At 38.5% G+C, this 16324-nt stretch overlaps 1 protein-coding gene across 1 annotated transcript; it reads right to left on the minus strand.

The window, feature by feature from the left end:
* Positions 1 to 14852: 14852 nt before the first annotated feature.
* On the minus strand, positions 14853 to 15764 carry LOC126083539 (olfactory receptor 4K3-like). The gene has a single exon (XM_049897372.1). It carries the CDS (start codon positions 15762 to 15764, stop codon positions 14853 to 14855), a length of 912 nt encoding a protein of 303 aa, XP_049753329.1.
* Positions 15765 to 16324: the final 560 nt, after the last annotated feature.

Genomic DNA, 16324 nt, shown 5'->3' on the forward strand with positions numbered 1-16324 from the left:
GCAGCAGTTGGGTGGAGAGTTCTGTATAAGTCAATGAGGTCAAGTTGGTTGATTGTTGTAAGTAGGTCTTCCGTGTCTCTATTGAGCTTCTTACTGGATGTCCTGTCCTTCTCCGAAAGTGGTGTGTTGAAGTCTCCTACTATAATTGTGGAGGTGTCTATCTCACTTTTCAATTCTGTAAAATTTGATTTATGTATCTTGCAGCCCTGTCATTGGGTGCATAAATATTTAATAGGGTTATGTCTTCCTGATCAATTGTCCCTTTTATCATTATGTAGTGTCCTTCTTTATCCTTTGTGGTGGATTTTAGTCTAGAGTCTATTTTGTCAGAAATTAATATTGGTACTCCTCTTCTTTTTTATTTATTGTTTGCTTGATATATTTTTTTCCATCCTTTGAGTTTTAGTTTGTTTGTGTCTCTAAGTCTAAGGTGTGTCTCTTGTAGGCAGCATATAGATGGATCATGTTTCTTTATCCAGTCCGAGACTCTCTGTCTCTTTATTGGTGCATTTAGTCCATTTACATTCAGTGTAATTATAGATAAATAAGTGTTTAGTGTTGTCATTTTGATGCCTTTTTATGTGTGTTGTTGACAATTTCATTTTTCCACATACTTTTTTGTGCTGAGACGTTTTTCTTAGTAAATTGTGAGATCCTCATTTTCGTAGTGTTTGACTTTATGTTTGTTGAGTCGTTATGTTTTTCTTGGCTTTTATCTTGAGTTATGGAGTTGTTATACCTCTTTGTGGTTACCTTATTATTTACCCCTATTTTTCTAAGTAAAAACCTAACTTGTATTGTCCTATATCGCCTTGTATCACTCTCCATATGGCAGTTCTATGCCTCCTGTATTTAGTCCCTCTTTTTGATTATTGTGATCTTTTACATATTGACTTCCGTGATTCCCTGTTATATATTTTTTTAATTAATCTTAATTTGTTTTTGTGATTTCCCTATTTGAGTTGATATCACGATGTTCTGTTTTGTGACCTTGTGTTGTGCTGGTATCTGATATTATTGGTTTTCTGACCAAACAATATCCTTTAGTATTTCTTGTAGCTTTGGTTTGGTTTTTGCAAATTCTCTAAACTTGTGTTTATCTGTAAATACCTTAATTTCGCCTTCATATTTCAGAGAGAGTTTTGTTGGATATATGATCCTTGGCTGGCAGTTTTTCTCCTTCAGTGCTCTGTATATGTCATCCCATTGCCTTCTTGCCTGCATGGTTTCTGCTGAGTAGTCTGAACTTATTGATTCTCCCTTGAAGAAAACCTTTCTTTTCTCCCTCGCTGCTTTTAAAATTTTCTGTTTATCTTTGGTTTTGGCGAGTTTGATGATAATATGTCTTGGTGTTTTTCTTTTTGGATCAATCTTAAATGGGGTTCAATGAGCATCTTGGATAGATAACCTTTCGTCTTTCATGATGTCAGGGAAGTTTTCTGTCAGGAGTTCTTCAACTATTTTCTCTGTGTTTTCTGTCCTCCCTGCCTGTTCTGGGACTCCAATCACATGCAAGTTATCCTTCTTGATAGAGTCCCACATGATTCTTAGGGTTTCTTCATTTTTTTTAATTCTTTTATCTGATTTTTTTCTGCTATGTTGGTGTTAATTCCCTGGTCCTCCAGATGTCCCAGTCTGCATTCTAATTGCTCGAGTCTCCTCCTCTGACTTCCTATTCCCTTGTCTTATTTGTAATTTTATTGTTAATCTTTTGGATTTCTACATGCCGTCTCTCTATGGATTCTTGCAACTTGTTAATTTTTCCTCTATGTTCTTGAATAATCTTTTTGAGTTCTTCAACAGTTTTATCAGTGTGTTCCTTGGCTTTTTCTGCAGTTTGCCTTATTTCATTTCTGATGTCTTGAAGCATTCTGTAAATTAGTTTTTTATATTCTGTATCTGATAATTCCAGGATTGTATCTTCATTTGGGAAAGGTTTTGATTCTTTTGTTTGGGGGGTTGTAGAAGCTGTCATGGTCTGCTTCTTTTTGTGGTTTGATATGGACTGCTGTCTCCGAGCCATCTCTGGGAAACTAGTTTTTCCAGAAAATCCACTAAAAAAAAATGCAGTCAGATCCCTATCAGAATTGCCTTTGGGTTGGTTATAACCACCACCTTCTTCCCTGTAAGGATGAAAGTCTGATATTTGGATTATATATGCTTGGCTCTAGCTGCTTCTGTGTTTTTAGTCCAATTAGGGGTGGATTTTTTTGTCCCTGTTTTTTTTTTTTTTGTTGTTGTTGTTCCTTCTCTTAGGCCGAAAGAGTGGGTTAGGAAAAGACCAAAAGAAAAAAAAAGGGGGGGGAAGCAAAGCCGCCATGGAGCCGTTCTCCCTTTGGCTCAGGCAATTCCAATGTTAATGAAGCCGCCTGGGAAAGGTGGGGGAGGGATCAGAGAGATAGGAGAGTAGCACCTCAGAATATAGCCAGAGTTGCTTGTCTTGCTTGGAATGACTTTTAGATCTGAGATTCATGTGGGGTGTGTCGCCTATGTGTGCTGGCTGTGTGGAGATTGCCCCCGGGGGTCTGGCCTTCTGAAGGCACCCGCTGCCAGTCTAAATCCTAGCGTGAAGGTTTCCCTGCTGGGACGCTTTAGTCCTGGTTCCAAAATCAGTTGCTGCCTCCCGGGGAGTTCTTGTCCCACCAGCTGTCACCGCGCCGCCCCCACGGACTGTCTGGGCCCCCTCCCGGGGTTAGTTCAGGGGAGTGGAGCAGCTCTCCGTGCTTGTGTTGTGCCAGCGCCCAGTCAAAACCCCGGTGGGACAGTTCCCTGGCTGGGACGCTGCTCTCCCAGCTCCAAGACCAGTCACAGCCTCCCGGGGACTTCTCCCACCGGCTGCGTCGTCACGCCGCCTACGCGAACCAGTTGGGCCCCCTCCCGGGGTGAGTTCAGGGGGGTAAGGTTGGGCCCCTTGTTTGCGCCATCAGCTCCCTTGGGCTTGCCCTAAATCAGGCGCTAAAGTTTACCTGACTGGGACGCTGGCTCCAGGCTCCGAAAACAATCGCTGCTTCCCCGTATTTGTTCGTTTTCCATCTCTAAATCTGTGTTTGTTGTTCAGGTTTCATAGATTGTTATGTACTTGATCGATTCACTTGTTTTTCCGAGTCTTTGTTGCAAGAGGGATCCAAGGTAGCGTCTCCCTAGTCTGCCATCTTGGCCCCGCCTCCAATACTTTGAAATACTAAATGCACACATTCTTTTTATGTGGTCTTTTTTTTTAATAGTCCATACATAATCTTGAAAAGTTTGTAAAAATCCAGACGTTAGTACTCTAGTCACAAAACCACTATTGATTTTTGTTATTTTCTCTATTTACTGAAGTTGTCAGGGATTTCTTTTTACTTGAATCTACAATCAATGCCCATGGAAGCAGCAATCAAGACAACAAATGATCTATTGTATTGGAAAAATCTGCTGCAAAAGACGTCTTTGAAGTGTTAAGAGAAGACACTTTGAGGACTAAGGTGCACTTGATGCAAGCCCTTGAATTTTTAATTGCCTCATGTGAATGTGAAAGCTGGACAATGAATAAGACAGACCGAAGAAAAATTGATGCCTTTGAATTATAGTGTTTGCAAAAAATATTGAATACACCGTGGACTCCAGAAAAATGAAAAAAAAAAAGTGTCTTCAAGAAATAAAGCTATAATGCTTATAAGTGACGATGCCCAGACTTCATCTCACATACTTTGGACATGTTATCAGGAGGGACCAGTACCTAGAGAAGGGCATAATGTTTAGCAGAGGGTCAGTGAAAAAAGAGGAAGACCCTCAATAAGATGCATTGATACAGTGGCTGCAACAATGGACTCAACCATAACAATGATTGTGAGGACGGTGTAGGACTAGGCAGTGTCATTCGGTTGTACACATGCTTGCTGTGGGTTGGAACCAACTTGACATCACCTAACAACAATAACATGGATTGGAAAACTTCCTCATATAAGAAGATAAATTAACTCCCATAACATTTATTCCTCTGAAACAAAGTAACCTATGTTCCATGTTGATTTAAGTTTTATGCTCATTCTCTTATTACTGAGTTAGAAAAATGCTCTGAATAACTCACTGTAAAAAACAAACAATTGTAGGCTTAGCTATTTTTCTTTCTAAAATCACCTTCTAATATTCAGGATAGATTATTGATTATTAAGTTACATTGTGTTTCACATTCACTCTCTATTTAGGAAGTTGTTTGGCAATTGGGTTACAATCCTGATAAATTCTTATGGGATGTTCGTGGAAAACCATATAGACTTGGAAATGCTGAAGGTATGCCCTCAGACATTAGATAGCTGGATTCGAATTTATTAACTTGGAGATAATATGCTCAAGCTTTCGAAGGCACTATGAAAATGTGATTCTCCTTATATATAAACCCAGTATATGAATAATTATATTTTATATGGAAGAGAAAAAGCATGTGAGAGATATTTAAAACCTGAGGGAAGGAAGAAGAGATTGGGAGAAGGGGCATGTCTTAGGCTGGGTTCTGTAGAGAAGGAAAACTAGTGAATTTTTTCTATGTACACACACACACACGTAGAGAGAGAGAGAAAGAGAGAGTAAGATTAATATCAAGGCAATGGCTCAGCAGGCCTTGGTTCTTTGTGGGGTGGGGTGACCCAAACTTTCATTCCTTAACAGTTTGGGCCATTAGCAGTCATGTCAGAACTGGGTTGCTTTAGTTTTCCCTTGACCTTAATCACACAGCATGGTAGTACTAAGAGACATCCTGAGGGATCTCTTGTATTCCAGACATTCTTTACCTCCATTATGTAATATTAATCCAATTGCCTCTTGGTAATCAGTATCAATCACACCGGCCAATTTGGTAACTCCCTTTTCTGCCTTTTGATCCAAAGGCATGAGGAGTCCAAAGTGACCAGGTGGCATTCTTAACTTCCATTTAGTGGAATCAGTGATACAGGAATGATTGGGTGGGAGCATTGTTCCCTTTGGAACTAAGATCTCTAGACCCACAGAGCATAGAGTCATGGGGACAGGAAGCAAAAATTTTGCAAGTGGGTCACTAGAGGCAATAGTGAGTGGTACCACTTCCATTTCCATCTCCTGAATCCTGGACCCATGAATTCTGACTATGGAAGAAACAGCACCATACATTGGATGCTGGTTTAGAGCCTATAGATTCCCCTGTAGCACATTGCCCCAACCCTGCAAATTATTGCCTCCTGTCATATTACCTGCCCTCTCCCAGTCTGCATCTTTGACCTCATGGGGAGTTCATTATGATCAGTTGACTGAGGAAGAGAAAACTCATGCCTGATTTACAGATGGTTTTGTGTGATATGCAGGTACCACTTGAAAGTAGACAGCGGCAGCACTACAACCCCTTTCTGGGACCTCCCTGAAGAACAGTGGTGAAGGGAAATTCTCCCAGTGGGCAGAACTTGAAGCAGTGCACTTTGTTGCTCACTTTCCTTGAAAGGAGAAATGCCCAGATATGTGACTGTGTACCGATTCATAGGCTGTGGCCAATGGCTTGACTGGATGGTCAGAGCTTGGAAGGAACATGATAGGAAAATTTGTAACAAGGAAGTATGGGGAAGAGGTATGTGGATAGACCATTCTGCATGGGCCAAAGAAGTAAAAATATCTGTAATCTTATGTGAATGCTCACTAAAGGGTGACCTTGGTAGAGGAGGATTTTAACAATCAAGTGAATAAGATGACACATTCTGTGAAATCCAGTCATCCTCTTTCCCTAGTCACCCCTATCATTGCCCACTGGGCTCATGAACAAAGTGGCCATGGTAGCAGGGATGGAGGCTATGTGTGGACTCAGCAACATGGACTTCCACTCACCAAGACCAATTTGACTATAGCCACTGCTGAGTGCCTAACCTACCAGCAGCAGAGACCAACACTGAGTCCCCAATATAGCACCATTCCTTGATGTGATGAGCCAGCAACCTGGTGGCTGGCAACATAATTGTGTCTTTAGAGGGTCATACCATCATTCTATCAAGCCAGCTGCTTCAGGATGATGGGGAACATGGTAAGATAGTGAATTCCAATATCGTGACCCATTGGCGCACTTCATTTGCTATGAAGTCAGTCCCCTGATCTGAGGCTATGCTGTGTGGAATACCAAGATGGTGGATAAAGCATTATGTAAACACATGGATAGTAGTTTTGGCAGAAGAATTACATGCAGGGAAGGCAAATCTGTACCCAGAGTAAGTGTCCATTCCAGTAAGAACAAAACACTGCCCTTCCCTTGATGGAATCAGTCTAATGTACTCAACCTGCCACCAAGTTGCTGGCTCATCACATCAAGGAATGGTGCTATATTGGGGACTCAGTGTTGGTCTCTGCTGCTGGTAGGTTAGGCACTCAGCAGTGGCTATAGTCAAATTGGTCTTGGTGAGTGGAAGTCCATGTTGCTGAGTCCACACATAGCCTCCATCCCTGCTACCATGGCCACTTTGTTCATGAGCCCAGTGGGCAATGATAGGGGTGACTAGGGAAAGAGGATGACTGGATTTCACAGAATGTGTCATCTTATTCACTTGATTGTTAAAATCCTCCTCTACCAAGGTCACTCTTTAGTGAGCATTCACATAAGATTACAGATATTTTTACTTCTTTGGCCCATGCAGAATGGTCTATCCACATACCTCTTCCCCATACTTCCTTGTTACAAATTTTCCTATCATGTTCCTTCCAAGCTCTGACCATCCAGTCAAGCCATTAGCCACAGCCTATGAATCGGTACACAGTCACATATCTGGGCATTTCTCCTTTCAAGGAAAGTGAGCAACAAAGTGCACTGCTTCAAGTTCTGCCCATTGGGAGAATTTCCCTTCACCACTGTTCTTCAGGGAGGTCCCAGAAAGGGGTTGTAGTGCTGCCGCTGTCTACTTTCAAGTGGTACCTGCATATCACACAAAACCATCTGTAAATCAGGCATGAGTTTTCTCTTCCTCAGTCAACTGATCATAATGAACTCCCCATGAGGTCAAAGATGCAGACTGGGAGAGGGCAGGTAATAGACATTTGGACCATCTCCTCATGCAACTTACTTGTGCCTTCAGGTCCTGCTTGGGCCTAATCTCTTATATACCACTAAGAATTTAATGACGGAGTGCTGCTGCACATGTCTGAATTTATAACTCTCTGGGTCAGAGGATGCCTAGTCCCTGGTGGGCAGCTCAGTGTATATGATAACTTGATGGCTCATGGTTAAGTGTAGAGTCCCTACTAAGACCCAATAACTATCCAAAAGCTGTTTCTCAAAAAGAGAATAGTTATCTGCAGGGATGGCAGGGCTTTGCTCCACAATCCTAAGGGTCCATGCTGTGATTCACCAATAGAGGCCTGCCAAAGACTCCAAACAGAACCTCTATCTGCCACTGACACTTCAGGAAAAATGGGGTCAGCCAGATCCTATGGCCCAAGTGATGGAGCAGCTTGCACTGCTGCCTGAACCTGTTGCAGAGACTTGTTTTGTTTTGGACTACATTCAAACTACCTAAGTCAGTTTGTGTTACTGTGGGGGCTTACATGTTGCTGTGATGCTGGAAGCTATGCCACCAGTATTCAAATACCAGCAGGGTTACCCATGGTGGACAAGTTTCAGCTGAGCTTCCAGACTAAGACTGGGAAGAAGGACCTGGTAGTCTACTTCTGAAGAAAATTAACCAGTGAAAACCTATGACTATCGGTGGGCCATTGTCTGGTATAATTTTGGAAGATGAGCCCCTCAGGTTGGAAGGCACTCAAAGGCAACTGGGGAAGAGCTGCCTCCTCAAAGTAGAATTGACCTTAATGACGTGGATGGAGTCAAGCTTCGGGGACCTTTATTTGTTGATGTGGCACAACTCAAAACGAAAAGAAACAGCTGCCAACATCCATTAATAATAAGAACATGGACTGTACTAAGTATGAATTTAGGAAATTTGGAAAATTGTAGAAAAAGAAATGGAACACATAAACATCAATATCTTAGGTATTAGTTAACTGAAATGGACTGGTATTGGCCATTTTGGATCAGACAATCATATGGTCTGGGAATGACAACTTGAAGACGAATGATGTTGTGTTCATCATCAAAAAGAACATTTCGAGATATAACCTGAAGTACAATGCTGTCAATGATAGGATAATATTCATAGGCCTACAAGGACGACCAGTTAATATGACTGCTTTATTCAAATTTATGCACCAACCACTAAGGCAAAAGATGAAGAAATCGAAAATTTTTACCAACTTCTGCAGTCTGAAATTAATAAAACATGCACTTAGGATGCATTAATAATTTCTGGAGATTGGAATGTGAAAGTTGGAAACAAAGAAGGATCAGTAGTTGAAAAACATGGCATTGGTGACAGTGCCAGAGATTGCATGATAGAATTTTGCAAGACTAATGACCTTTTCATTGTAAATACCTCTTTTCAACAACATAAATGGTGACTACGCATATGGACCTCATCAGATGAAATACACAGGAATCAAATTGACTACATCTGTGGAAAGATACAATGGCAAATCTCAATATCAGTCAGAACAAGGCCAGGGCTGGTTGTGAAACAGACCGTCAATTGCTCATATGAAAGTTTAAGTTGAAGCTAAAGAAAATTAAAACAAGTCCATGGGAGCCAAAGTATGACATTGAGTATATTCCACCTGAATTTAGAGACCATTCCAAGAATAAATTTTACGTGCTGAACACTAATGACCAAAGACCTGACAAGTTGTGGAATGACATCAAGGACATCATACATGAAGAAAGGAACAGGTCATTAAAAAGACAGGAAAGAAAGACCAAAATCAATATCAGAAGAGACGCTGAAACTTGCTCTTGAATGTTGAGTTGCTAAAGCATATGGAAGACATGATGAAGCAAAAGAGCGGAACAGAAGATTTCAAAGGGTGGCTTGAAAAGGCAAAGTAAAATATTATAATGACAGGTGTAAAGACAGGAGTTAGAAAATCAAATGAGAAGAACATGCTTGACATTTATCAAGCTGAATGAACTGAAGAAAAAATTCAAGTTGCAATGTTGAAGGATTTATGAGGAAATTTTAAATGAAGTAAGCCTCAGAGAAGATACAAGGAATTCACAGTCACTATACCAAAAAGAATTGGTCAGTGTTCAACTATTTCAGGAGGTAGCATATGATCAGGAACTGATGTTATTGAAGGAAGAAGTCCAAGACGCATTGGTGAAAAGCAAGGCCGTAGGCCACTTCGTAATCCATCCTTCAGCGAACCAACTAAATAAACTACTAGATCCTTTCCTAGCCTCTCAAGCTGAAATGTTGAATGAAGAATCTGTGCTTAGTAGGCCAATATCAATAAACTCAAACTGAGCCAACTATATGTTTCTTGCAGCATTATCTCACAACCTTAATAACCATTCCTACACATATTCCCCAGGTTTCTGTTTATGCAGTGCTTGATCTGTGACTCTGAAGTCCTGAGCTCATCTCTTTGTTTCCTCACTTTGTCTAGTGAAAGTAGGACCAGCCAACCAGCTTTCTTATGCATTTCATTCTGACAAAGCTGTAGAAAAGTATCAAACATATGATCACCCAGAGCCCTGCTTCCCAGCAATACTTGATGCATTGATGTTGATACTTTGTTTATTTCTATTGATACCTCAAGTTGTGGATTCGCAGCACCCTCTTTACTGCTGGAAGCAGAGTTGTCAACATTTTTAAGACTAACTGGACTTGAAAACCAATTTAGAAAACTCATCCTTCAATTTTGTTTTTCTTGAACCACTCAGTACCAAATGTCTTAGGCTGTGTAGGAACTCTGGTGGCACTGTGGTTAAGAGTTATGGGTGCTAATCAAAAGGTCAGCAGTTTGAATCAACCAGCTGCTTCTTGGAAACCCTATACTGCAGTTTTGCTCTGTCCTGTAGGGTTGCTATGAGCCAGAATCAACTCGATGTCAGTGTTTTTTTTTGTTTTGTTTTGTTTTTTTAATATATAGGTGGTAGGCTGCTCTCTCAAGTCCCAAGAACCAGAGGTCAGATGTACTTTGCCAGAAAGTCCACATATATTGGATGCAGACCACACCCCCAACTTATTGGCTGTCCATAGCAGATCTCATCATGGAAGCAATTGCATTATATCAGATCTCATCATGCAGATGATGACATCATTACATAATTGCTAAAATACGTCATAACATCAAAACCATTGAAAGTCATGGCCCAGCTAAGTTGACATACAACCTTAACCATCACAGGGTGTAAACAGAAGATGGACAGGAAAGTGTAATAAGGGGTGATTGACATATGGTAGGTGAAGAAACAAGAGGGAAACCCTCGGTGATCATATGTACCAGTGATTTGGCCTGTGACTTCTGCTCTCACTCTTGCTTGTCAATTCCAATTCACTCGAGCCCTCTATCCAGTTCTAGACTAGGTTAATGTCTGTATCAGCATCTACATATATCTATACACATCTATATCCATTTTTTAAAATGCAAGTTTCACAATTTTTCAAATTTTGACTTAATTTTTATGACTCAGTCAATGAATATTTTTTGAACCTGGGTTCAAATAGATGTTCTTCTTATCATTTCATGGCTGGTATTATTATTATTCAACAACTACACTACCTAGATTATTTGCTGACATATTTTCTTATGTAACTTGTATAGCGCTTCTTTTGCTCAAGACTTGGATTCCAAGATTTTATAATATGATTGCTATATATGATAATACCTCATCAATTGTGAAACTGCTGTAATTTATATTTTCCTTTGATAAATAGAAAATTGAACCAAATTCCCTGCTAAATTTGGGAGTGCACTTGAACCTGAATATCTGTGATCCAAAATTATTTCTGGCTTATACATTCAGTGATAATTTATATATTTTTTCTTTTCATGACTTTTTTTTTTTTTTTTTTTTGCTTAGCAACTGTATTCATATTAGCTGTATTAAATTAAGAAGAATAAAAACATGGCCAGTTTTCTGCTTGAGGAATTTGCTGTGCTTTTGAACCTGGGGGAAATGGAAGAAGGCTACAGTTGTAAACTCAAACATTCTGAAGAACAAAACTGAATCTCCTGAAATATCACAGGCTGAGGAGAAATAGACCCATCAGAGTCACAATTACAACATGGAAGAAATATAATTAAAAAGTGGGAACAAACCAGAGTGGATTGAGTCTTACAAAATCTACAATCCAGAATCAAGTCAGACCAGTACCTTAGTGGATTTAGGTAGTTAGTCTTAACTCTATATGCCTAATAGAAAAAAGATAAAATGATTTCTGGAGGAATATATCAGATTAAAAACAACTAATATTGTAGATACAATGTGTAACATACATAAAATAATTGTGAGATATGGTAAGATGCAGGAAGTTGTGACTCAGAATTAAAAGGAAAATAATAGAAGCCTACCACAGACGATTCAACTGTAAAATTAGAAGACAAAATTTTAAAATTACAGTTACACATTTTAAAAAGATATTAAGAAGAAAAGTTTAAAAAATGGATGAAAAGATGAAGAATTTCAACAGAAAAGTGGAATATCTAAAAAACAACTAATGACATTTTGGAACTAAAAATATGAAATTATAAATGTAGTCTAGGCTTAAAAACAGACTTGGCACAACAGGAAGAAAGAATCAGTGGATGCAAAAGACTGGTGAATAGTAATTATGCTAACTGAAACGCAGAGATATAAAAGGAATGTAAAAGGAAGCAGAATGGAATATCTAAAAGGCAGGTAGGAAAAAAGAAATGTTGTAACACATGGGTAAATAACCCTAGAAGGAAAGAAGGAGGAGAACGAGAAGTAATATTTGAAGAATAGTGGTTGAGGATTTTCCAAAAGTTACCAAAAGCATCAATCTACAGATTCAAGAAGTGCAGTGAACACTAAAATGGCAAATGCAAAGTAAATCACATCATAGACACATAGTTCATTTTTATGAAAACCAAAGACAAAGGGAATATGCATTAAGCAGCCACAAAAAAGAAACATTATCTTCAAAGAAACAACTATGTGACTGATGACTAACTATTCAACAGAAAATGTGAACACCAGAAGACAATGGAATAACATTTTAAAGTGTAGAGAAAAATTCGTCACCAAAAATTGTGTATCCAAAGACAATATCATTTGAATATAAAAAGAAAGACATTTTCAGATAAACAATAACTGAGAGAATTGTTACTAGATGAAATCCAAGGGAAATTTAATGGGGCTAAAAAATATGTATTCCAGTAAGCAGCAAGGAGGGAATTAAATCACCAGAAATAATAAATGTAAAATAATATTAACTGTTTAAGACAATAATCACAATGGCAATAACTGCAAGAATATGTGTTGGTGTCATAATATTTGTACAAATGATTTTTTTAAAGTTTGTTGTTTTGTTTTACTGTGAGTGTGTGGTGACACAGCATACCTTGAAAGCTCATACAGCTTGATCCTACATTGCCTTGGTTTGTGCTAAAGCACACCTGCAGTTTTATTTACCATTGCTTTTGTGCCAAAATCAAAATATTTCTTTTTTATCCACTTGCATAACTTTAAGTCAGAAGGTCTTCATGTGCTTCCATCAGAGCAACATACAGTAGCAGACTGAATGCAGAGGCAGTTAAGAGAGCTCAATTACTTCTATTAAGCCATATGGTAAAGAAAATCACAAAAATGTAAAACAACGTCATTCTTCTCACTGCATTCTTTATTTTCCTTTGGAAAATATAGATTTTTTTTTAAAATGATACTTTTTGTGTTTACATGCAATGCATTTATGATTGCTATTTTTAAATGAGTTGATGAACAAGTATTATAAAATTTTTATGTTAATTTCTAAATTTATAGATATTGACAGGTATAACCAATGTAAACAGAAGATCTTTGGTGTCCTCATTCATTTTTAATAGTGTAAAGGGTTCCCGAACCCAAAAAGTCTGGAAACCACTGGCCTAGGTTATCTGTGAATATTAATTCCTTATTTTGAGATTTCCAGCCTTACTTGACTGATGGGTGTGAATATCCAACGAGCTGATGCTCTGAATCTTTGCTCAGACTGTTCTTACTTGAGTTCCCGTGAGACCTTCATACTCATGTGTTCACAGTGGGTAGATCTGTTGTTTCACTAATGTCATAAACACAATAACTTCCGTTGTTATAAGTATTGGAATCCTAATTCTAGAAAGTAGTAGCAGTCCTGGGTTTATGGCAGTAACAGAAATTCAGATATTGCAAAGATGTAGTAGTTCAGCTTGGTTCAACACGTTTTTGTGTGTGGCCCAGAGAATAGGTTACTGTAGGGTCGTGCAGGCCACTTAACATCCTAAAGCCCACACAGGGCAGAGAGCACATCCTAGTCTCAACTACGGGAGACCTACAAACAGCTACGTCCCAAAGCTGAAACATGTTTCTTCACATGCTGCAGTGAACGTTTAATTTAGTGCTATAGATTCCCACAGTTCTAAAATTCAAACAGCCCTGAAAAATAAAACATTTGTATTTGTAACTTAATATGGTTGCACAACCTCACCTGACGTGAACTGATGGGAAGCTATTTGTGGTTATTTATTGCCTTCAGGTGTGAATAGTTATATATTTTACTGCAGGAATAGTAACTATTTTAATTAAGAGCTTATGCCTCAGTTGCTACTGGAAGCGTTACAAAACACACATACCCTGTTATCTTTTTTAAATCATGTGAAATTTGAAGCAAATTTGGCTCTCTAGGTTTCAGATAAGGCACTGTATACATTTTAGAGACATAAAAAAAAGTTGTTGTTGATTCAATTCTGAATCATAGCAACCCCACATGTGTCAGAGAAAAGCTGTCCTCCATAGGGTTTTCTATGGCTGTGATCGTTTGTAAATAGATCACCAGCACTTCACCGAGGCTTCTCTGGGAGAATTCGAACCAACAACATTTTGATTATCTCCAAGCGCTTAACTATTTACACTACCCAGGGACTCCTTTTGAGGCATAGAGTATGATAAATTTCTAAGAAAGAGAACATTTTGTTATGTGTAATAAAGAAAAAATATCATAAAGTTTCCACATAATCTAGTGCTTGCTGTTTATCTGAGCACAGCAGTGAATAAATGAGCATTTTATTCTTTTAGAATTAGACTATCTGCCTTACCTTTATAACACTTCCTGTCCTACTTTTTTCAGGTATAATGAAACGAATTGCCCGTTTTCTAGTGGAAAGAGAAGGAAACTGTCTAAAGTTGTTTGTGCATCCATTTTTGTTTTTAAAAGTTTATCTTCTAAAGAAAATTATACTACTTCACAAATGACCAAACAGAAATTTATGGATAACAACTGTCTTTCCAGATTATGATTATCTTTCATTTATTTTCTGTATAGGTTGGAGAATGCTTAAAAATCTACAACTGTCTCTTTAGACAAGTTTGCTAGAATGGTAAAAAATTTAAAGACAAATTCATCCATTTATATAAGTAAAATAGAAATTTTCAATTCATTGGCTTATTAAAAAAATAAAAGAGAAGATGTATGTGATATGCTTAGCTCAAAGAAATCCTTGTAGCAATAAAATATTTCAAGTGTGGTGGTTGCTATAGCAACAGTATCATGAATATTATTATTTATTTCAAATCATTTTTTAGCACAACCCAAATCATAATTTTGAAGACTGGCTAAACTTCCTAGACAGGAAATCGTTTTGCATTCATTCATCTCTAATTGGTTGTGGAATGGAATAGAATTGACACAAACCATACGTTTGGATATACATGTTTTCTGTTTGTGAATTGGAGAATGCCTCCTAGTACAGATTAACAGGACAGGTGTGACTAAATTAGGGAACTTATAGTAAACATTCTGATAATGTGGGGCCCTGAAATACCAACTGAATTCCATATGCTAATGCCGTAGTCTCTTCATGGCATTTTTAATCTCTTTGTTTCTTACAGTATAAATAACTGGATTCAGGAGAGGTATGATAATTACATATAGTACAGCAAGAAACTTGTCTGCCCAGGTGATGCTGAATGGCCACAGATAGATAAAGATGCAGGGCCCAAAGAATAGCACCACCACCATGATGTGGGCAGTGCAGGTAGAGAGAGCCTTGGATGCCCCATCTTTAGAGAAACGGCAAACAGTAAACAGAATATAAGAGTAGGAGACCAGCAACAGGATGAAGCAAATGGTTGTCAGTATTCCATTGTCTGCATTTATCAACACTTCCAAAATATGTGTATCCATGCAGGCTAGCTTGATCACCAATGGAATATCACAGAAAAAGCTGTCCAATTCCCTAGGTCCACAGAAAGGCAGCTTTACAATCATAGCTAGTTGACTTATTGAATGAACAAAGCCAATGATCCATGATGTCATCACTAACCCAATGCACATTTGTCTGTTCACGATGCTGGAGTAATGGAGTGGCTTGCAGATGGCCACATAACGGTCATAGGCCATCAACACAAGGAGCACCATCTCACTACCTCCAAATAAATGTCCAAAGAAAATCTGGCACATACAGCCTCCAAGGGAGATAGTCTTTATTTCCTTGAGAAAGTCCGTAATCAATTTAGGTGTAGTGACTGAGGAAAGGCAGAAGTCAATGAAAGAGAGATTGGCCAAGAGAAAGTACATGGGGGAATGAAGATGGAGGTCAGCAATGATTAAGAGCACAACGAAGATGTTGCATAAAATAGTGATCAAATAAAGCAAAGAAAATATCACTGGGAAGAAAACCTGGAGATCCCGTGAATCACAAAGTCCAAGGATAATAAATTCAGACACTGCAGACTGGTTTACTTCTTCCATTTAGTCCAGCTTGTTTTAAACTCATCTGAAGACTGTAGTTGTTAGTTGCTATTGAATTGATTCCTAGGCATGGTGGCCCTACGTGTGGCAGAGTAGAAATACTCCACAGAGTTTCCTGCCTATAATCTTTATTGAAGCAGTCACCAGACCTTTTCTCCTGTGGACCGCTGGTAGGTTTAAGCCATCAAACTTTAGATTATCCATTGAGTGCAAGCTATTTGGACAAACTAGCGACCTTCATCTGAAAATAATGGCATTGAATTAGATTTTCTGAATAAACGGTATATGAATCCGGAAGATTTCTTATACATTGCTGATAGAAGTATATTCTGGTATAATAACTTTAAAAAACAGTCTGGCCTTACCTTGTAAAGTTCAACAATTACACATTCTATGACCCAACGATTCAACCTTAGGAACATACCCAAATGAATCTTCGTATATGTATATGAAGAGAAATTTTCCTGCATGTACACTGATAGGACAATGTATGAATACATTATGAATCAACTGTGGTATAGTTACATAATGAAATATTATTTAGAATCACAAAAAATGAA

The sequence above is a fragment of the Elephas maximus genome, chromosome 10, assembly GCF_024166365.1.
Source record: "Elephas maximus indicus isolate mEleMax1 chromosome 10, mEleMax1 primary haplotype, whole genome shotgun sequence".
Classification (NCBI taxonomy): domain Eukaryota; kingdom Metazoa; phylum Chordata; class Mammalia; order Proboscidea; family Elephantidae; genus Elephas; species Elephas maximus.